This window comes from Pieris brassicae, chromosome 12 (assembly GCF_905147105.1).
Source record: "Pieris brassicae chromosome 12, ilPieBrab1.1, whole genome shotgun sequence".
NCBI classification, from domain to species: Eukaryota; Metazoa; Arthropoda; class Insecta; order Lepidoptera; family Pieridae; genus Pieris; species Pieris brassicae.
This window is the reverse complement of record NC_059676.1, coordinates 3994453-4017549: the sequence shown is the minus strand read 5'-3', so window position 1 is coordinate 4017549 and position 23097 is coordinate 3994453. Positions and strand designations below refer to the sequence as shown.

The window sequence follows — 23097 nt, the reverse complement described above, 5'->3', positions numbered from 1 at the left end:
TCATAATACAATATGTACAAGGCGAGTATGGAATTTGTCAGAGACTATTAAAGATACGTATTAAAAAGTATATTGTAGAAAAACTTTAACCTATGTATCAAATTACCAGCCTACTTAGAATACGTTCTGATTCTATTTGATTATCCAACTTAGTTTATACATAACAATCTGTACAGTAATTAAATAATTTAAAACCAATTTAAAGAGTTTGGTCCCTGTGGCAGTCTACCTTTAACGCTGTCAGCAATTTCTTCGTTGTATTGCGATACTTAATCGTTGAGCGAGGTAAGCACCAGCTCTGAGGTTACCGGTAGTATCTACCAGGCCCCAACTTAAATCTTTAATTAGCGCCTGTGTACTTGAAACCCACGGCCCAAAAGTCTCTATTCCAAAGGGAACAAAATCAAAGTTGGAGGAAAGTTACAACAAGTTTTTCTTATTAAAACATATAATTATACTTTGTATATGTCCCATCTACTCCTTCAGCCATAATCAGATAAACAGTCCTCTGCGGCAAAACAAAAAAATATATATTTTAGCTGTTATAAAGAGTTCTGTTTTATTCATACATTTTCAATGTCACTTTTTAATATTCATTAAATACGACAATTAAGTCATAAAAGTATTGAGAGATTACACATGTGTATTGCGGAAAAACTGTTGTCTTGTTGCTAGCAAATTTAAATAATAATATAGTAACATGAATGTGAAGAGTGTTGGCCTTGTGGTTTAATGACCATCTCACATACTAGTGAATTCAAACCAATGGTTTGTTCTGTCTCTGCAAGACATAAATACGTACAGAAACGCTTGCTTGTACTGTTGTTACCTTTAGAAAACAATAGAAGAACGGAAAATATATCAAAGAAAGATTCTAATAATATTCTAATACTTACTAATTATATTACTTTTAAAAAATGGGAACAATATTCTATTTGAGAAGTATATAATGTATTTTGGTCTTCAATTGAGTTTCATTTTATACCTATATTGACTTGGTATTGTAGGCGCGTTTTTCGGTACTAAACAAAATTATACCTGTTAAAAATAATTTTGTTTTAAGTTACCTACGCTGTATGTAAAACGAGCAAAATATATTTCATGTAAATAAAACAAATTATTATTACAAAAGTTAAAAATAATCAAAATTTCCTGCAATCTCCAAACAGTTAATTTAGCATCAATTGTCGGATCGTGACTTCTGACAAAACAATGGGATCACACTGACAATGTTAAAAAACAATAAATTCCAATAAAGTACAACTCGGAGCAGTGTTGACATAATTCGCAGTAACAAAGTATTAATTTAATTAAATTGTGGTTGCAAAGGAAATGTTTTACAGATTTTTCTTGCGACCGTTTGGGATCACTGAACTTTAGAATTCAACCAGTTGGAAATCACTCTTCTATACTTATTATAACGTAGAGGTTTAGATCTTGTCAATGATATTTAGTGCTTTTTATCGCATTATGGCAACGATTTTTTTTGGTTCTTGCCAAGCTGATATATCCGGAGCTGGATATATTCGGTAGTGGTCTGATCGGTTTTAGAAAAAGCATTGTTAGGTGCCTATATCGAACCTAATTCGCTGTTTTGCTGATGATTTTTTTATATTCTATATTTTAATTGTATTTTTTAATTTATTTTTTGAAACACTTATGTTTACTTCAATTTTCATAAATTTTAGATGAAAGCTTATATAAAATATGCAGTAGATAAGTACAGTGTATGATATACAATAAAAGAGAAACCATAGTTATGGCGGTTTCATTGTTGGTGAATGAGCGCCATTTAGAAAAACTTTTACACGTATATCAAAATAAATCAAAGATTAGTAGTATATTACAACTTAAAACCATAAATAAGGGTGAACACACACGATGTCAAGCTGCTAATTAGTTAACAAGCGTTCAGGGATTCATAATTAACTTTAAAGCGACGGGGTGTCATTTCCTCTTAACAAATATGTATCGTTTTAATTATGTTCACCATCTATCAGTGTGAAGTTTTAGAAACTGCAATGAAAGAGATTTATGTATCACCAATTTAAAATCGATTACATAAAACATATATACACACATACATAATAAATCTCATTTATAGTCGTATGCAGTTAACTTAGATATTGTCTACCTTCGTGAGTCGCTGCTGCAAAAGGACTTAATAGACAAATGTCAATTATCCTCTGTAGTGGATACTATGTGTCTTTTATCAATTGATAAAATAAAAAAAGAAGAGCAGTGTTGACTCCAGCGTGTTATTTTTATGCCGGAGAATGAAGGTATGATCCTCGGCTGTGTACCGATGGGCTTTCTTTCTATGTGCGCATTTTACATTCGCTCCAACGGTGAAACAACGAAAGGACTGCGGCTAGCCTTAGACTCAAAAAACTCGTGTCAGGGGTTCTTGTGCCTGATCATCTACTTACCTATTATTATTATTGACAAATGATCATAAAACAGAACAGCCTAGGTCTAAAAAGATCATTGCGCCATTGATTTTATTTTTTTTAATCGGAGAGATTCGATCGAAATTAATATGCTTATTAGAATATTTTCATAATTTTATCATTTATTAGATTTTATATTGAATACAGTGTTTTATTCCAGTATGGGCTGAAACAGGGGAGTTTCGAGACAGCGGCCACTCCTCCTTGACCTCCGGCGGGTCTGGTGTTGACCAGTCATTATATGCACCGCCAAGACCAAGAAGAGACAGAAAACACACGGACGACAGTAAGTTGTACTTTAAAGATATCCGAAAATACTCATAGTAATATTTCAAAAAAACGTCTGGCAGTATCGAATGGTATCTTTGATATAGAAATCGGACCTGTTTTAATTATCTTGAATCCCGACCTACTGAAACTATAAGCGTTGGTACTAAGTGACAACCACGAATGATCATTCAATGTTATAAAAAATTTGGATCTCTTTCTTTAAGAGTAAACACAATACATATACGCAGTATTGTGCATAGTAATATATCTATTTATCAGAGGCCCTTTCATCTTGACCCAATTTCTTTAAAACAAAATTTTCAGTAACATTTGAAAACTCACATTACATACATTCACTAATACAACATGTTCTCAACCTGTTCTATGCTGAAACAGAAAATATTCTTATCGTGCAATAATAGATGAATATTAAATTTGTTATGTAGAAATTATTTTCAAGTCTGTTAAAAGAAGAGACTGACTGCCTGTTAACATGTTAAAAAGAAGACACAGGGAATCCTAGTGTGGGGGCAAGTTCACTTTATTTTACCCATACATCCTTTTTATTTTCTTTCTCTTTTTTAATTATTTGCTTATCACTCAACTTCGTCAATGCGTTTTACTCGTTATCATAAAAAAGCCACACACGATGAAATTACGTACACTGAGTAAAGCGTTCAAATCTATCAGCAAATACATCTGTTAATTTTAAGACTTCCACAAACATCGCTCCCTGGCGCCTTCTCCTATATGCATATGAAAAGTAATCAATAAAAATTCGACCTTATGGTATCTTCCGGGCGAATTATTTAAGCTGATTTAAAAATACTACAAAAATACGGTGTGGATGCATTTTCTTATTTTGATTCGTAATTAGGTATATATAGGTATTTCAAAATATAGGTTCTACATCAAATAAAGACTGTGTTTACTTCAATTGTGTTCCTTAAATATTAAATATATTGTGACATTGTCGTAACTAGTTCTCCGCACCTGTAAAGGTTCCAGGTAGGCTTATTGATGGGAATCGAGAGAAGTGGTGCACTAATATAATGAAATCTGAAAAAAAATTACTTCTTGCAGTAGCAGTCTTTAAAAGTCGACATCGGTGTACGATTTAAATTCTCATCAAAATATTTCGTGCTACTTGCATCCAACTTCGAACATCTATTGTTTCTTTGTTTTGTTTTTGACAACTCCATCCTACCAACGAATCCTCGGTCTCTCGGATGTCCTCTTGCTACCCGGTCGTGAGTTCAGGAACCTTGGGTTGTCCGCCATTCGGTTGATATGTCCCCATCACTTGAGCCTGTAGCATTATGAATTGGACGATGGCGTCTTCTAGGATGTTATAAAATTCTTCATTGTAGCGAATACGCCAAACACCGTCGTCGCAAGCTGGGCTAAAAATTGTTTGAAGAATCTTACTCTCGAAAATACAGAGGTTTATAAGGTCCAGGTTTCAGAAACATCAATGAGCACGGGCCGCAGCTGAATTTTGTATTGTTTAAATTCTCATAGATACTAAAATTCAGTGCTCATTCGAGCCTATTGAAGGATAAAAAAACAAAAGATGCATCATTACATAAGTACCTTATAGTTATCGCTGTAAATATTATATATGTTAACTATTTAGTTACCTTGTGTCGTGTCGGCCGAACGCAAAGGTTGTTTCGAATGATGGATGGGTCGGCGAGGACTCAAAGCGCCGTGATAAGCGTTATCACTCCTATCGGTATCGACGTATCGCTGAGGTAGCCCAGCCCAACCTGAAATATTAATCCTACTTGTTCACTACGTGTATAACCTTGATTGATTATTTTCATATGTCAACGTAACACAAGGAGTATTATCAATGAATTTTGAATTTGGAACAGAATAACATTTGAAATCGCCGTTAGAGCCACGAATGACTTGGCCAGTAGCAGTTTAGACAATCTTTTGCGTTGTAACTATTATACATACATATGATACAAATGTTATAATACGTTTTGGTACGTTTCCTCTTTATTTTCTTTTCTTTTAAATTATCTGATGAAATCGTAGAAAACTTCGTATGCGTAGTTTTTATATGCATATATTGGAAAGTAATGTTATTTTTCAATTATAGTAAAAATACATAAAAAATACCTAAATCGAGTGGAGATTATTGGTTATACGTTAATATGTTAAATTAAATGAGCTAATACTTATTTATCAATCAAGATAAAAAAATAAATTAAATTTTCCATAACAATCTGATCGCGTACGTTTTAAATCATAAACTGTTGATACGAAGTGAATTACAACACTCCAGTGGTTTTTCCCAAAACTTTTATATAGCTCTATATGCAGATTTCATACAAATATAATATCATTTGAAAAATGTTACATGTCTTACTCAGAATTATTATTATTATTATTGCTGACACCCAGTACTTAAATACGTGTTAATATATTATTAACACTTATTTAAGTTACATAAAAGAAAACTTAATTCTAATACATACATAAAACTTAATCTAATACAGCACTTGATCCTGATCTTTTTTGGGTAATCAGCGTGTCATGTGACACATAGGCCTCTTCCAGCTGCTTCCGTTATTTTCTGATATTAGCTATTCTTGTCCATCTTGTGCCTCCTATTCTCTTTATATCGTCTGCCCATCTCTTGCTCTGTCTTCCTCTTTTCCTTTTTCCATTGCGTGGTTGCCATTCTGTAATTATTTTTGTCCATTTCAACCTGCTATCTCTCGTCATGTGCCCGGTCCAGCGCCATTTCATTTACCTTATTTTCTTTTTGATGTCCTCTACTTTGGTCGCTGATCTTATCTCTTCTGCTCTTTTTCGACGTTTCAGTGTTACACCCACCATGATTCTTTGGCATGTTCTCAACTTTAGAAGATGTTTCTGAGATAATGCCCAAGTCTGGCAGCTGTATGTGACACATGGTAGGACACATAGATTGAACACCTTTTTATTAGCTACCTATTGGGAAGTCTGTACTTTTAAGGAATTCCTTAAGAGACCAAAATATCTCATCTTACTCAGAATAGCGCGTGTAATAATTTATATGGATGGATTATCGAGCAAGATTTAAATTTATAATAATTATTATATTATTAATTTAGTCACTGCTTAATATTTAGTATGCCAGTTACACAGTATTAAAGGCTTTTATAGTTTTTTTTAGGTAGAATAAGAAATTGCATATTTATAGACTAAAGAAAAAGAAAAGTAAATTACATCTCAGTATTCACTCTGGGTAAATAATTAATATCCGATATGTTTTCATCATTAATAATAATAATCTTTATTTACATCATAATTACACAAAATGAGATTAAATAAATGAAGACATATAGGATGTAAATGTGCGTTACTAAGAGATTTACCAAACATTTATACATGTGCTCTTCATTAAGACATACAAATAATAATAATATGATGAATGATGATCATAGACATTAAGAAGACATTTTACCAGTGGTAGGTAATTAGTGTAATTTCGTAGATTTCCAAAGCAATAAATAAAGAAGTCTCAGAAGCTAATAGTACCTATATCTGTAGATGGCATAATCTGTACATAAAGCATTATTGTATGGTGTTATTGAACTATATAGTAATTTACAGAATTGTATTAATATTTAATTTTTGCGTGTGTTGATCTCCGTAAATATAATAATAAAAAAGGCTTTATGATAGTACTACATTTACAATACACATTACATTAAGTCTCTGTCATTATGTTTAACGAGGTACTTAGTACTCGACCTCTAAAGGAGTGAAGGCGTCCTCCAAATTCTTCCACTTGTCTCGCATTCTCACCAAAACCTTCCAATCCTTACCCGCTACGTCTTTTATTCCGTCTTCCCAGGTTTCTAGAGGCCGTGCTCTCTTTTTTCTTCCCACCAGGCTATTCTAACTATAGGTCTTCTAGACCCATCTGTCATTCTTCTGTAAATATCTATATATTGCTACCGAAGTAGTGTTGGTACTGGTTTTCTTCCAATTTAAAACGTCACTTAAAAGAAAAGTTATTTCACAAATAGTCTCTATATAATTTCCTATTTCACGAAACTCTTCCCTGTAAATAGTAAACAATACAATCGGTGTATTGACACAAGGCTTTAACTAAGCCCTATATACGGCCTGATTGCCATCGCACCGTTATCAGTAACGTATTGATGTAATAACGCCATATCACTGTTATACCTTTGAAATTTGATAGAAATTTGAAAATCGAACTAATACCTTGCGTGAAAACTTACGTACAGTATAAAATAATTAGAATGTGAAGTCGAGTTTTGCGATAAGTATTACTTTATTTTTACTCTCGAGTATTAATTAATCGATAAGAGTATTATATGACATATTAAGAATATATATTAGATAAAAACTCAAAAACATTTGTATATAAATTAGATTTGATTACTCATTGGCTAATTGGAATAGGCTACGAAAGTGTAATTAGTGCACCATCTTTGTTTTTTTTTTTAAATAGGTTGGATAATTTCTCCAATCCGCAAATACGCGAGAATCAACTTAATATGTAATGGTAGTGTGTTTATCTAGATATTGGCATAATAATAACATATTATTTAAATTTTTAGGATAATTAGCTAATCTGGAATGAGTCCTGTTCATGTCTCTAACAAATTAATGTTTTCTATTCTATTATTATCTGCTATGGAACAGAAAACTCCCATTTCACAATTCTTACCTAACCTAAACTTTTGAACGAAAAATTTCTATAATTTATATAAAATGAGGATGTAAGAAAATAAATCGTTATCATAAATATAAATTATTTTGTTTTACGTTGATCATTGAGAAAAAACGAATTTACAGCTGTCGTAAACTCCTGCGTCTGCGCCGTAATCCCGGTATTAGTCGGCCTTACCATGATTCACAAGTTTTATGTGTGCTTTTACACGTATTGTGATTGAATAAATTTGATAAATTATGCCTTTTCTAATTGTGTTTTTACTTTACAATAAACTAAAATAAAAAAGTCTGACGTATTGTTTTGTTTTTAAATCAACATGTTTCATTCTAACTAGAGGACCCGACAGACGTTGTCCTGTCTTAATTATGAATATTGATTTCGAATTGGTATAATTAACTAAACATGAATTATGATATACAACATTCTTTGTTCATTTTATATGTATTTTATCAATATAATAACTCCGATCGAAGCATTTGTTTTAAACGATATTCATTTTTCTCACGATCCTCTTTGATGACATTTGCAGCACGCATTCTGTCAATGTTATGTTAAACGCCATAAGATTACATGAATACTTAAGAACCATTAACTAACACAACAAAAAAAGAATTAGCGAAATCGGTCCTGCCGTTCACGCTTGATGCCGTGACCCAGGGAAATAGGGATTCATTTATATATATATATATATATTCATTTATATAAATATTTTTCACATACTATCAAAAAAAAAATAACTTAATAAATAGGTATTCATTTCTTTAGTACTGTGAATAAATATGCTATATAGTGAAGTACAGTAAGGGCTGATATAATTTGAACACAATTTAAATTTTTTTTAGTTAGATACATTTAGAATTTTGCAATGTACATCGCTTATTATAGAAGCTCACAGAATAAAATAGGCTACCTAAAATCGTTGCCAATAACTTCAACCCTTATTATTATCATAGTCATACTAAAGAAACTGAAAGCGTGAGAAGAAATTTAAATTTACCTTACTAAATTATATTTATCTCCAGATCGACCCATGACGGAAGCTACGATAAAAACTGAATCGACGACCCCCGGTGTTGGACCCGATGAGCCTATGGATGATAAAGGAGACAAGAAGAATAAGAGGCAAAGAAGGCAAAGGACTCACTTCACCAGCCAGCAGTTACAAGAGTTGGAAGCAACCTTCGCAAGAAATCGTTACCCTGATATGTCCACGAGGGAAGAGATAGCTATGTGGACGAATTTAACAGAGGCGAGAGTTAGGGTAAGGATATCATTATAATTAATAAAGTATCAGCTACTTGATTCTTTCTATATAATGTCTACGTAAAGGCGGGGTGTATAGGCAGAGTCTTCAGGGCCATAATAATTTGAAAGTAAATAGTCATGAAAGCAACACTCCGTTTTTAATGTTATATTTGAAGAAGTTTATCATATACACGATGTTAGATAAAATTATATTTACGTTATGGCGCTCTTGTGTCATTTGTTACATTTGACGGTTAGAAATCGAAATGTTTTCATTACTCGCTTGATGTAGTTACAACGTATTCATTACGAAAAATATAAGGCTTTAAGTTATTCATTTATCAATTTATGGTAAACAGATGCTAAATATGTAAACTTTTATGTCTTCATTTCTTAAGAAATTATTTGTTGGTAAGATCATCTCAAATTGAAAACTATAAATAAATATTAGGAGTCTCTTCCCAAGACAGCTTTCCCTAAAACTATGCACATGAGGCAAGTCAAGATATCTTTTTTATGGCAACAATGTCTGAATGTTTAGACTAATCGTTGCATCCGGCGCTCTTCGATATTTTTGTACCGCGTCGTCGGACGGAACACAAAATCCCTTAATCCATTAGGATTTCAGGCGTCTATTTTGGTCTTTTCATAATCCCCAGCTTAAATGTGATCGCATCCACACACTGTCAATAGTTTTCGAGGGCCTGTTACATTCTGTGGTTCAACTCAATTTGTATTATTTAATGTCCCGAATTCGTTAGATACCGTTCGGTTGCTTTGGGATGTAAATAATCACAGCGTAATCTCTAGGGCGTGTTGTTATGCCAAATTGAAAACCGAGAAATTGGTGATTAGACGTAGGAATTTCTACACGGGCGGGCTTTTAAGAACTTTTATCATTTATTAATTGTTTTTAACTTGGTGTTCAACTACGCTTGGATAACTCTGAGTAAATTTTGATTAGTATAATAAAAACGTACAACTCGTAACAATGGCGTACAAACGTACAACAAACAGAATAATTGAAATTGGTACGTTAAAAGGTATGTAATTGATTGATATTAAAATTTAGTTTGACAACATTCCCTTTATCGGTCTTGTTAAATAATATGTTTCTTTACTCAAACAGACGTTTTTCATTGATATAAAAAAGTACATCAGTGGCGCTACAACCTTTTTAGGTCCGGGTTCAGATTTCTGTATGTTTCATGATCATTTCTCAATCTAATAAGTAGGTCAACCTGCTGTGCCTGACACAGACCGTTGAGTATTTGAAAAAAATTGGCACAATCGTACAGGCTAATTAGTAATTCAATACATCTTTTAGACAATCGATTAGGTGTATCAGTAAATTGATATTTTCCAATCGACGCGAGCACAAGTATTTCAAGTGCTAAGTATTCATTACATACTCGTACTCTGTACGTGTGTCTGTTTATGAGAATCTGCTCTGAAACGGTCTACGTCTTCATTAAATTATTTTCCCTACAATCTGTGTTAGGGTTGTCACTGTACAATATTTTTTAACAGCTAATTTTAAATATACAACCAACAAACTTAATAGTTTATACTTAGCACGGAATTTGACTCACGTGTGTCGAATTCATGCATAGTCTGTGTATGGCTAAGACTTACTCTAGACATTAATCATTCGCATAAATCACTATGATCATGAAACAGATACAGAAATCTGAGGCCCAGACCTAAAAAGCTGTATCACCATGTGATACCTACTTATTGTACTGTATTAAGTATAACTCATGTATCGTCAACCCTAGCAAAGGGATTACCGCCCGTGCGTCCGCGCAACACATCGCGTCAAATAAATCTGTGCGCGCGCGCACCGATAAATCGTCGAACATTATTTTTGTAACCCACTCATTAGGGTCATTGCCTGCCTATTGACTCTTAAAATATGTCTTAAGATGTTTTGTTAACCGCATATTGCAAATTGCTACTGTCATCTTTATGTGTCCATTTATATTTTTATCATCAAATTTCGTTCAGCTGGAACAACACGATTGTGAATTGCTAACATATTTGCCAAGTTATTGAGGGCATTAATGTGATTTTATTATCGTTCTAAGGTTACACCTATAAGCACTATTTTACTTATTTAGACAATGGTCTGTCAACTAACAAACTGACAAGCACTGTTTCCCAACCGTTTTTGTATCATGACGCACGGTAGCCTTTCTAAAATCCTTATCTATATATGCAACATACAAAATGTTTGATATTAAACATTTAATTCACTTAAATGACACGTTTTAGGAAGCAATCACTAGGAAATTGTTAACTTAACACAGTTAGTAAATTTTCAAAACATATAATTGAAAAACTAAACTCAAATTCCAAATAATGTAATAAAGATTTTTCTATATTAATTTATTACTTTCATTTTGTGAGATCCTTGCACTTGATGTTTTCTGCACACAGATTTTATTTTAGGTTCTACTGTATGGTTATGGCGAAAGCTAAAACGCACTGTAAGAAAGATCTTTGTCGAATGACAATAATAAAACAAGTCATAGTTTTTACTATTGACAATGACTATTCTAATAAGTGACAACAAAAAAGCTAAAACGCACTGTAAGAAAGATCTTTGTCGAATGACAATAATAAAACAAGTCATAGTTTTTACTATTGACAATGACTATTCTATTAAGTGACAACAAAATGTCTTCATTTGGTCTATATTTATTATCATCATATGTGTCAAAGCATTCTCAGAAACACGGGGAGGGGCCGTCAAGCCAATCGTCCGTGAAACAACTCTCGACACATTTCATTTGGCACAAAACGCGCCGATAAACAGGGCATTAACGAACCCACTAATATCTGTATAGGCTGATTGATCGATTCATTCAGAATGTTAAAAAGATTATTTTTCTTTCATAACATAGAAAACTTCCTAACAAAGCAGGAAATAAATAATAATAAATTAATAAAACTTTATTCATGACAGACTTGTGACAAACTTGAAATAATACTAGACCCCACACTAGGAAGTGTATTTTGGGTAATTAGATTACAATTATTTCGTGGTACATGAAATATAACTAGCTGTCCCCGCGAACTTCGTTTCTCCGAAATGTGGTTTTAGTTAGCCTGAATATCGTGACACGAAAGAATAATTTCACTGTATTGTCGTCACTATAATTTGAATTTGATTTACACTTCGGTCTAAGTAACACGTGGTTGGCTATGCTAACACCAATAATTAAAAAAGTAGAAATAATTGAATTTCACGGTATTTCGTTTACTACAAAATAAATTAAATTTATACTTTAGCCTCAATAACACGTGGTAATCATGATAGTGAATTGTAGCTTATATGACACGTTTGTCGGTTCACCATAATGTGCCATCTATTGTTTACTTACTCAATCCAGTCGAAGAGTATCGACATCTGTTAGAATCTTTTGGAGTGAACAGATAATTGTGACTGTCAATTAATTATAGACAAAAAATTTGCAATAAAATAAAATTGCGACAAAATTAAAGATCTAAGCTATTCATCCTATCTCTTAAGTTGGACCAGACTGCTCACGGTGTGCCAATTTAATTTAAAATCGGTTAAGTAGTTTAGGACAAACATCGTGATAGGAGATTTATATATATTAAGATATGTATAATATAAATTGTTGTCTGTCTGTCTTACTAAATTGTGTTTTTAAAAGTGAATTAATAAATTTGTCACTTAACTAGTGTTTGTATATTTAACGCCTTCGAAATATATAAAAAAAATATTCGGGAATTATTTAGATACTAGTTAGGCAACATGGATTACTCACTCTGTCTAGTACAAGCTTATATGGAGTACAATAAGACGGCATTCAACTTATAAAAACAAAAAACATTCAGGGACACTGTTGTATTCTGTAGCCAAGATCCATAATGCCACTGGATTAATATAAGCATTAGATGCAATAGTCTGTGGCATTATTATAAAGTAGTGAAATTTAAAACTACACAAAGCTGAATCATTTAGGAAGTTTTAAAAGTAAATCTTTTGTTGATAAAGCCATCAGTGCTATTTCAAAAAAAGATGTAACGTTTCCGACGACAGGGCGGGCGGCACGTAACATTATTTATTTTACGTGAAGCGTTTATACAGGTTTTCCAGCGCTTTTAAAGCGTCGATGCGTGCAAACAGTTTAGCCTGAACCATTTTACCTAGCAACGAATCCATAGAGTTTAGGCTTTTAGTCGTCTATGTCAACAGCACTTTTGAATTTAGAATAGCGTGAATTCGCGCGTTCGGAGATTGGTTTTCAGTAATGTAACGGATATGTAATTTGACGCTATTTATTCTTTATACTTCGTAGTTTATCAAGTAGTCGAACAGAAAATATCCACCTAACTAATAAACCTTGTAAACGATATTTAAATATTTTTTGAAAACATCTCTAAATTTGAACTAACTACGAACTATTGACAGACAAAATGGCGGATATTCATGATCAGCTGTTTGCTAAATTAAGATTACATTGATACAGTATACATTTAATCAATTAACGTAATATATAATCTTTTTAATTCAATAAATAGTAAATATATTAAAAAGGTAAAGCTAATACTCATTAAATTCAGTATATTAACAAATTTAAATGGACATGACTATAACCCATTATAGTATATATGTATATAAAGAGTGTTCTCAATATATATCTGAGACGATTATGATATCTGAAGGCCAACGATAAGGTTTTTGGTTTTGGGTTGTTATTTAAAACTCCCAAGCGAAATTGTACTGTTTATATGAATAAAGTTATTTTGAGTTTGAGTTATGACATTGAGCAATGAATTGAAAAGACGTATCTTTTTTCCCGTATTATCATAATCGCTTTCGGGCGATGTTAATAAAAGCAAAACAGGAATATTCACTTTTTAAAGTATAAGTTCCATAATAACAGTATATGTTACTATACTAACGAGAATGAGATTTAAATCATAAATCCTCATTCACCAATGTGAATCTAATAGAAAATGCCTGTCACGAAATCCCCACAAGGAAACTACTGTAAAATGTAGCCAATAATCTCACGAAGCATCACATCTGATTCCGAAACAAGATTATTGAGGAACAACGATTGCAAATTCGCGTAATACCGTGTAATACAGCCAATAAATTTCCGTTACAGTAAATTGCACTATGTTGCCCAGATATTAGAGTTGCTTCTCGCTAATACAACTTTAAAGCGGAGAATCAAACTGTTAGGATAGATCTCTTACCGATATCCTACTTATGTTTTGATAGACCAAATGTCGAGTGTTTTGATCGTGTGAGCCTTGCATAGATTTACGGACGCGTATTCACTGAATGAAATCTGTTGTATAATAATCTTATTGATCCATATTTATTAAGGAAAAGATTACCTCGTGGTGAGGTTGACAGTTCTCTATGTTATGTCGAAATAGAATGAATGAGATTAGGGGTTTTGAGAAATGTTGGTTGTCTTACGTATGTTTTGTTCAGAGAAAATAGGCTAAATGACACATTGAGCTTTATTACGAATTCTGTGATGACAGTTATACTGTAAATTAAACAAGGTATTAAATATACAACGTCTACGACAAATATTTCTAAGGTAATATATCAAATTAAAGCTTTTATTACAGATCTTTTGTAATCAAAAATATTGAATTTAAACCACTACTATGACGTTCTTTATTCCAAACAATGGAAAAGATTGTCAGTCAATTTTGGTTTAGTTAGTTTGGCTTAGTTACCTATATATCGGGGCATCAGGTACTTCCGTATCCCAGCAAAGATATTTAACTTTTCAATCAACGTTATATACTTAGGTCATATAGTATTTTGATTACCATCTTTTAATGTTTTTTTCAAACTCTAAAGTCTACAAAAGAAGCTTTACGTGAATATGTAGTAGAGTTGTTGACTTTACTTACTAAAATAGTACATTAAACTCAAGTACTTAACGAATAAGTATCGCAATACGGAGAGAAAAGGCAGCCAGCTTTAAAGGTACACAGGGACTAATTTTTTTTAATACTCTTTTATTAATTATTATTATTATTACGATGTAGGATAAGAATATTGTAAACACAGTATATTTGTGTGTTGGATATAAATAACTAGCTGATAAAATAATATTCATTATTCGTCTTCGTTCTATATTTTGCACTATGATTGTGTGTCCGAGATACTTCTACTTAAATTCACACATAAAGAAGATATACAATTACACAAGTTCGGAAGTGTTTAATAACATTTCACTATTACTGAGGGTATATTATATTAGCTATTTGACGAAATGTGACTGATACGATCCCACTAACATTTTTCTTAGCTACCATTCAGAGGCAGCTTAGCTCCACAGGGTGCATTTAATAATAATCTACTCGATATAAGGGGTGCCTCAGTGGTCTAACGCGAACAAATATTTCTCGAACAGCTTTAGATAAGATTTCTAATATATGTAGTGCATAGTCGTATAGATTGAGTAAAAATCCTACCTTTTCAAGCTGTTCTTTTTATTAGTAATTGTTTTGTTTAATAATTGTTTGGTAATTGTATTGTTTAATATTTGTATGATCTCTACGTGTATGTCATGTTTGCCTTTAAGTGCTTGTAACATTAAAAATGGTATTTTGTGATTTTTTTACCAATGTATCAGTGTGCCGAGTGTTGGCAAGCTTTTATCACTAAAATAAAAAATAAAATCACCGTATCATCGGTGGCCCCTTGTCATGTTTAATCGTGACGTTTGTAAATATAATATTTTTATTGGAATTATAAATATATTCTTTTAAGTAATTAAATTAAAAGGAAGCATCGTGATTCATGATTTGATTTAGTATTTTTTGAATTTAGTTTTGCACTTTTCGCTTAGCATCTCCTGCTTTCTTTTTCTCTACCAGAGTTCCAGAAAGAGATCGCTTGTTAGTGATAAGGCTGACTATTGCCTCCTTCATTTATACTTAACTGTTTATATTATTATTTATATTTTATTGAAAGAATATCTACCAAATATGTTATGCCACAAAGAGATAAAAAGTTGCTAAATACTATCCCTTTATCATTCTGTTTATACTTTAATTAATTCAAAATTTCATTAATTGAGACTTCAATAAGATGCTTTTTACAAATTATTAATATATATTTATTAAATTGTATTAGTCCTCAATGTTTAACGAAATTCTAATACAAGTTAATCATGACTTAGTTTACTAATTTAAAAAGCATAATATTAAAGAAAAGTCTTTTATGGAATGACGTCAACCAAATATTTATAAACCGTTAACTATATCACTTCCTTTGGACCTTATGGACAGTTAAACAGATTGATCAGTATTCACTGGAGTACATTTTCATGTAGGTTTGTTCCAGCTAAATTATTTATGGCATGACGTATTGTCCTATAACCCTTAGATGGGGCAGAGAGCCACAGTAAGTCTCCATCGCGTTCGTTCACCCCGCTCCAGGTCTTTCCGACTCTCTCTGCCTCATCTGCAGCTGTACGAGCCAGGTTTGCGGTTTTTTGATGGCCACGCTTCGGCTTTCGTTGCGGGTTCCAATCAAGCGCCTGCTTGGGGATATGATTGGAATATTTTCGGAGTGTATGGCCTATGCATTCCTAGTTGCGTCGTCATTTTATTGTACACAATCGAAAAAAAACAAATTAAATTAAACAAAATAAGACGTCGAAACGATTTAAAACATATACCAATCACAACTATACAATTATATTTATTATATTGTAAATATAAATTGACTAGACGTAGCGTCACATGCGTTCCGTCTTAGTTTTGTGTTTTAAAACCTGTAATTTGTTCGTAGTACAACGGTGCAAATAGCCTATTTCATAATGAAGCAAATGGAGTATTGAACACAAATGATGTTCAATCAATTTCTGAGAAACGGGTTCGTGTAATGTATAGAGAAAAGAAGAAATATTTTTTTAGACAATGTAGATAAGCCTATTTTCTTTTCAATTTACTCAATGAAATGAGTTTCCTTTGCCTACCCAAGATCTCTAGTCGTATTTCAAATAAACACTATATTGGCACAACCCTACACTTCGCACGTGTCAAATCCTAGTTCATATACATTTATACGATCCGAAATGTTTATTTGACTTTCGCGTGTCAAATAACACCAATTCAATCTATATCCGTATTATAATACAGGCTATAATCGCTTAACCGAAACTTAGAGCGACGAATCCGATAGACCGTCATTTGATTGATGGTAGTAATAAAACTGTGATTCTAGTTTAATTTAAATTTAAGGCAATTTAGTCCTGCTCTGGTTGACCGTAAAATAGGTTTATTATTACAGGGGGACATCCGTATTAGTCAACAATTACATGAATATATTTGGGTTATTAGATTAAAATCATTACCGTGAGGGCTACAACTTCATTTCAGTTTTTCAAAATACATTTCTGCGCTATTAAAATAATGAAAGAGTACTTAATACGGTCTCTCCAAAATTGTATAAATCATAACTTTTCTTTATCGAAAATACTATAATTTAACTTGACAATTAATTAAATTAATTTGACCTTATTCAAATGTCTTTAAAAAGTAGGAAAAAATCTTAGGGACTCATGAAATACATGAGACAAAGCGTAAAAGCGCCAAGTTTAAACCATACATTCCAAATTCAAATTCCGTATTGTGCGTCTTTTGTCCTATTTCGCCCTAACAAAATACAAAGCGGTGGTATTCATCTCGTAGAGCATCGTTTATCGTGAAAATAGCGTAGATTGTAAGACACAGGCGCTGTCAGGGCCGATGAAGGTTTCCGCTGTGATGGCTCGCATTAATCTTGCCGTACACGTCCCGCATGATAACAGAACAACCAGCCCCAACCCCTCATACGAATTAGGTATAATCTCTGAATTACTTTAAAACATAAAGTTTGTAAAAGCTAACAACTAATTGACATTAACGAAGCTGTTATGCCCAATTTTTCTTCAAATGTTCCTTTTTGATTACTTTTAAACAGGACGGACCAGTTTTAGTAAGGAATAGTTATATTCTAATGCCGTACTTTCTGGACGTTCTAAAATCTTAAGAAAAACAGGTCTTATTTGCAACCTTAAATATTTTTCTAAAAACAAAGGTTTCAAAAAGTATGAAACGTCCGTGTAAATAAGTATGAAAAATCTTTAAGTTGTCTTGTTCTTGTGCAAATGTAAATTTTAATTGTCTTACGAAAATAATTATAATGGCGAGTAAGCAATATGATAAGATTTACTTTTAAATATGATAAAAATGCTCCAAAAAATCCTATTGATTTACCGCCATAGGTCTCCTTTAATTAATTTACCGTTACCTATTAGCAAGCGTTAGCTGTAAGATTATTAAAATAGGCAGACATTAGAATTGATTACGGTTAAATAAAAATTATCACGAAACTCCCTTCGCTTGACGGAGGTAGGGAAGCGTCCTACAATAATATATTTAAAGGATTAGCCTCGCGTCGCAATATCGCGACCCTCCTACACCCTGCTGCGCTGGCCGCTATTCAAATAATGGAAATTATTTCCACATATGTGCACCTAAATAAATATCATTCTGTTGTCATTATTGAACACCCCAACCTTTCCGTGGAGCTATTTTCACCCGTTTATTCGCGGTTACCGGATGTACACCGAAAATTTATAACCTTCGGATCTCTTAGTGATATTTGTAAAATAACATACCTTAAATGAAATTAGCTAACATTTACCTGCCTACGAGTCCACGTGAATTTGCAAAATTTATGTTTCGAAAAATAAACGCTCGTATATGGGGTGGAAACGACCGTTTATGTTCACTTAACCGAGGAAAGAGGGTATTATTTACCGTTTCGGCTGGGTGAATACGCCACAGTGAGTGAGACAAATACCGCTGCCGGCGCAATATTTATTGCAGTCGCTTCGTGGATTGCGCAATTTATCGCGGAGGTGTCGTCGGCGATCGATCGCTGTGACGGACGTGCCCATACATCAGCGAGAACGTTATCTGTTCTCACGGCGACTTATCGGCCTCACTCCGCCTACGGGCTTTCCTAAATAACAACATCGATTCAAAGGCTTCGCGGCGTGTCCTGAGAGCCGATCGTTTATTGTGGCCGGAGAATTCGCATCGGTGTGGAGATGTTCCGTCCAATCGCGATGCTCGTTTATCTTCATTTCGCGGCCGCAATTAGACGGGTCGTTGCCTGCGACCGGGCGGGGCCGTCGCCTCCGCTATTACTACGTGGCTCGAATACCCCCGCTTCGCTCTGTCAACTTTGTAATGAGTAAAGTTAATAGGCACCCATACCCCGCCTTCAGAATAATCTAGTTAAACTTTTAAATACACTTCAGAATATGAACGAAATTTGTCTTGTTGCAGGTGTGGTTTAAAAACCGGAGAGCGAAATGGAGGAAACGCGAAAGAAACGCAATGAACGCAGCGGCAGCTGCGGCGGCGGACTTCAAGAACGGCTTCAGTACGCAATTTAATGGTTTAATGCAGCCGTTCCCAGATACGGAAGCTTTGTACTCATCCTATCCCTACAATAACTGGGCAGCAAAAGTGCCAAGCCCGCTCGGGACGAAGAGTTTTCCGTGGCCCGTGAACCCTTTGGGATCAGTAGTACCGGCGAGTCATCATCAGGGCTCCGTGAATTGCTTTAATACGGCAACATCTATGGGTGGCGTTGGAAGTGGTTCCATGGCTGTAGCCGGGCCAGCGAGTGTGGGCGGCGGCGTAGCGCCCTGCCCTTACACGGCTGCACCGAATCCGTACAGCATGTACCGTGCCGAGCCGTGTCCGGCAATGTCGTCGTCCATCGCGTCTCTGCGTTTGAAAGCGAAGCAGCATTCTTCGAGTTTTAGCAGTGGGTACGGGACGGTGTCTCCGGTGTCCCGTGCTGGTTCTGCCCCGTTGTCCGCGTGTCAATACGCAGCGGGTGGTGTAGTGTCGGATCGTGTGCTTTGAGAGGAGGCCCGCGGCCGCGAGGATTCGCGCTCGCCGGGGCCTTTGCTCGCAGTCGCGCGCGCCTCCTAGTGTCCGCCACCGCGCGCGCAATCAAACGCCGCGCATGGACTCTATTGCCACTTATGGGATTGGTTCGACTGATTATCAGACGAATGCAAATTGTAACTTCAAAAATTATTAAAACGTGAAATACGTCAAGTTCCTATATTACAATAGTATTGTGTTGAATTGCGATAGATTTTCATTGGAAGAAATCACTCCCATAGTGAGCAATTAAAACTGTGAAACTTCAGGCAATAAATTAAACGATTATAGATGTTTTGTAAATATGTAGTTATGTACTTACGTATACCAAAGCGAAGTGTGCAATTTTATAAGCTTACGTAGATATTCGATATTTTATATTTTGACTAATATCGATTGTTGTAAATATTATGTAATTAGCTTATTTATATACGTTTGTTTAATTATAAATTCATCAAGCATTTAAATGTAAATTATTGTAAAATATTATTATTCTAAATTGTAGGTATTTTATCTACATGCATTTGTTTAACATTGTTTTATGTAATGGTTATTGTAAAGTACAGTATTGGTAAAACATGAACTATAATGACTAGGGAATTATAAGTGATTGAAGCTTTGTTTTTAATAATACAGTAAAGTAAAATAAAAACTAAATCAGTTAATTTGTAATAATTACTTTACCTAAAACTCTGATCATGTCAACAAAGTAAAAACACAGATTTGTCAAAATTTTCTATAATATTAAATAATACTGATTTAGTTTTTATGAATAAGGGAGTAGATGTCTTTAAATTGTCACTGATATCGGCACGTATCTTGGTATTTTAAACATATATTGCGTTTTAGTTAAGTATCAAAAGACATAACTTGTGGGCCGAGAGCGTTTTTAAAAAAATTAAAAACTTCGCGCGAAAAATTCCGAACAATTTTAAAAGTCTATAGTAATTACTATTCCAGTAGTACTGTGAAAATTGTTATAAAGGAACGCCTTTGAATGAGATTAATGTAACCAGGATCTCATTACTGATACGAGTAATATATTACAATTTTATTTAACTGTACATAAATGTATTTATAACGGTTTAACGTTTACTATTAGTACAGTGTAATTAGTTAAATTTTAGAACCCACATCCGTGTGCCTAATGATAATGAAAACCGTGTACCATAGTTGTATATAAAACAAATGTCAAGGTTTTCATTTTATACATATCAAACGAAATAGCGGTTGGATTATTTTGTAAATGTATTCAACGAAACACTGATTGTTTTTGTAACTTAAACCTCTAGTCATAATAAAAAATTACAGAGAAATTATACTCGTTTTATTTAAACACAGACCTTTCAACAACACGTATGTTTGATTTGATTTTTGTTTTATCTGTAGGCATACCGAGTCTAAATTCTTGCTACAAGAGTGAGTTGTTTTACTTGTAATAAGAGAACACGTTATTTATACTAATATCACATAGATTTGTATTTTTAACAACGAATAATTTTAAAACTTTATCGATGTCAAAAATTCTTTCTCGATTAGAATTTTACTATCCTAGAGTAAAAAATAATAATAAAGCCCATTTATTTCCAATCTCTACAAGTGTTTATAATATACACTTTAATATTCATTACGCTTATAACTATATCTTCTTTCCACTTTTTTGACTGTGCATAGTTAATAATATAAAATAAATACTAAAACTTCCAGCCATGCCAAGCTATGACAGGATATTAGTAAAATAGGCAAATACTGGGTTCGGAGTAAATTTATACTATTAACATCGCCACAGGCACACCTTATGTGTTTTCTCGTAGGCAGTCTACGAGCGTACGCAACAAACTTCTTACTCTACGAGTGGCGTATTATCACATCGTTGTGTGGATTAAATTCGATAAAAATATAATAACTATTATAAAATTTATTTCTGATTTCATTATCATTAATATATTTGGGAGGCGGTTTTCATGTTTGAATAAACGACCATTAATATTTCCTAGTAGAGGTTAAAATAATTTAAATAAAAATTGTTAATTTGGCATTATTATACATTAGGGGGATGAAAAAAATCTGGTCCAATTTAACCCCAAGAAGACAAACATGCGCGTTTCCCGCTAAAAATTACCATTTGTCGACACTTCTAGGACACTCTTCTAAAAGTCTCAACTAGCATCGGAATACTGGGCGTTGACATATCGAATGACGTTCAGTTTCGCGGTCATTTGGAAGGGAAGGCTAAATTAAACTCTTAGAAGCTTGGTGTGCTCAGCAAGGCGGGAAGGTACCTACTTCACTCCGGACCACCAAGGGCGTACTAATTCTTAAAAGGCTGGCAACGCACTTGTGAGTCTTCTGGCCATATATGTCGGTGGTATCACTTAACGTTAGATGAGCCTGTCCGTTTGCCATCTGTTATTTATAAAAAAAGAAATGTATATAAAAATTGTATAATTGGATTGAATCGTAATGCCTTTTACATTCTTACGAGTTAAACTTATATGGTTGTGATAAAATTCGGTGCAGCGCTGCACTAGATGTGCATTAAATTGAAATGGAAATAAATTCAACTGTATAAGCTATTTTATAGCGACGCGACTGGCAAGAGATAGATTGCAGTGTCAACGATATTGCCATTACTGGAAATGCAACTTAAATCGAATATTTTTAATGTTGAACGGTAAAATGTATGGATTGTTGGTGCGAAACTCAGGATATTATTATATATTAACAAGGTATGACTAAAGATGGACTTAATAATAAACAAAACGAACTATTTGAAAGATTTGTTAATGTTCTTAATTTCTGATATACGCTAATCTATGCAACACACAGGCAAGTATTATTTAACAAAAAAGAAATAGGTTGCGCTACAGCTTTATCTAATGCAAGCAGTTTTCCTTACAATGTTTTACTTTTCGAGAGAATGTTAAATGAGCACATATAAACTCCATTGTTTCACAGCCGGGGATCAAACCTACGACATTAGGGATGAGAGTCGCACGCTAAAGCTTCTAGGCCAACACTGCTCTACGGGCAAATATGACATATGTGTGACAGTCTAAATCAAGCATCAATAAATCGAAACCAATTGATTGGCGAACTCCGTTGACCTTACGCGTAAAGTATACAATAATCCAACAAATGATTATCAAGGTACGGGCTACCGGGCGGGCGCAAACACACAGTTTCCAGGTGCTTCAATCCAAGCGCTTTAAGGATTTAGTCGAGGATTTGCTTTCAATATTAGCCGTCGGCCGCCGAGGGCAAGCCCATTCCGTTCCGGTCGTACCTTTTTTATTATTTTGTCGCATCGTTTTGGCTCCAAATGGAATCATTCCGCCATCTACATTTTTATTTTTCAATTGCTCACCGATTAGTGGGATTAGCCAGTATCGCTTTCCGATTCTTTGCTTCTTTTGGTGGGAGCTTTCGCGGACTATTGCCGGCTGGCTAATTACT

The 23097-nt window shown here is 33.7% G+C and overlaps 1 protein-coding gene across 1 annotated transcript in view; it reads left to right on the top strand.

Moving 5' to 3' along the window:
- Positions 1-20943, top strand: part of LOC123717487 (pituitary homeobox homolog Ptx1) — a 48462-nt gene extending 27519 nt beyond the window's left edge. Inside the window, exons 3-5 of the mRNA XM_045673492.1 lie at positions 2611-2736; positions 8451-8689; positions 19030-20943. Coding sequence (XP_045529448.1) covers positions 2611-2736; positions 8451-8689; positions 19030-19617 — 953 coding nt within the window. The 3' untranslated portion in view covers positions 19618-20943. The remainder of the gene's footprint in view (positions 1-2610; positions 2737-8450; positions 8690-19029) is intronic.
- Positions 20944-23097: the final 2154 nt, after the last annotated feature.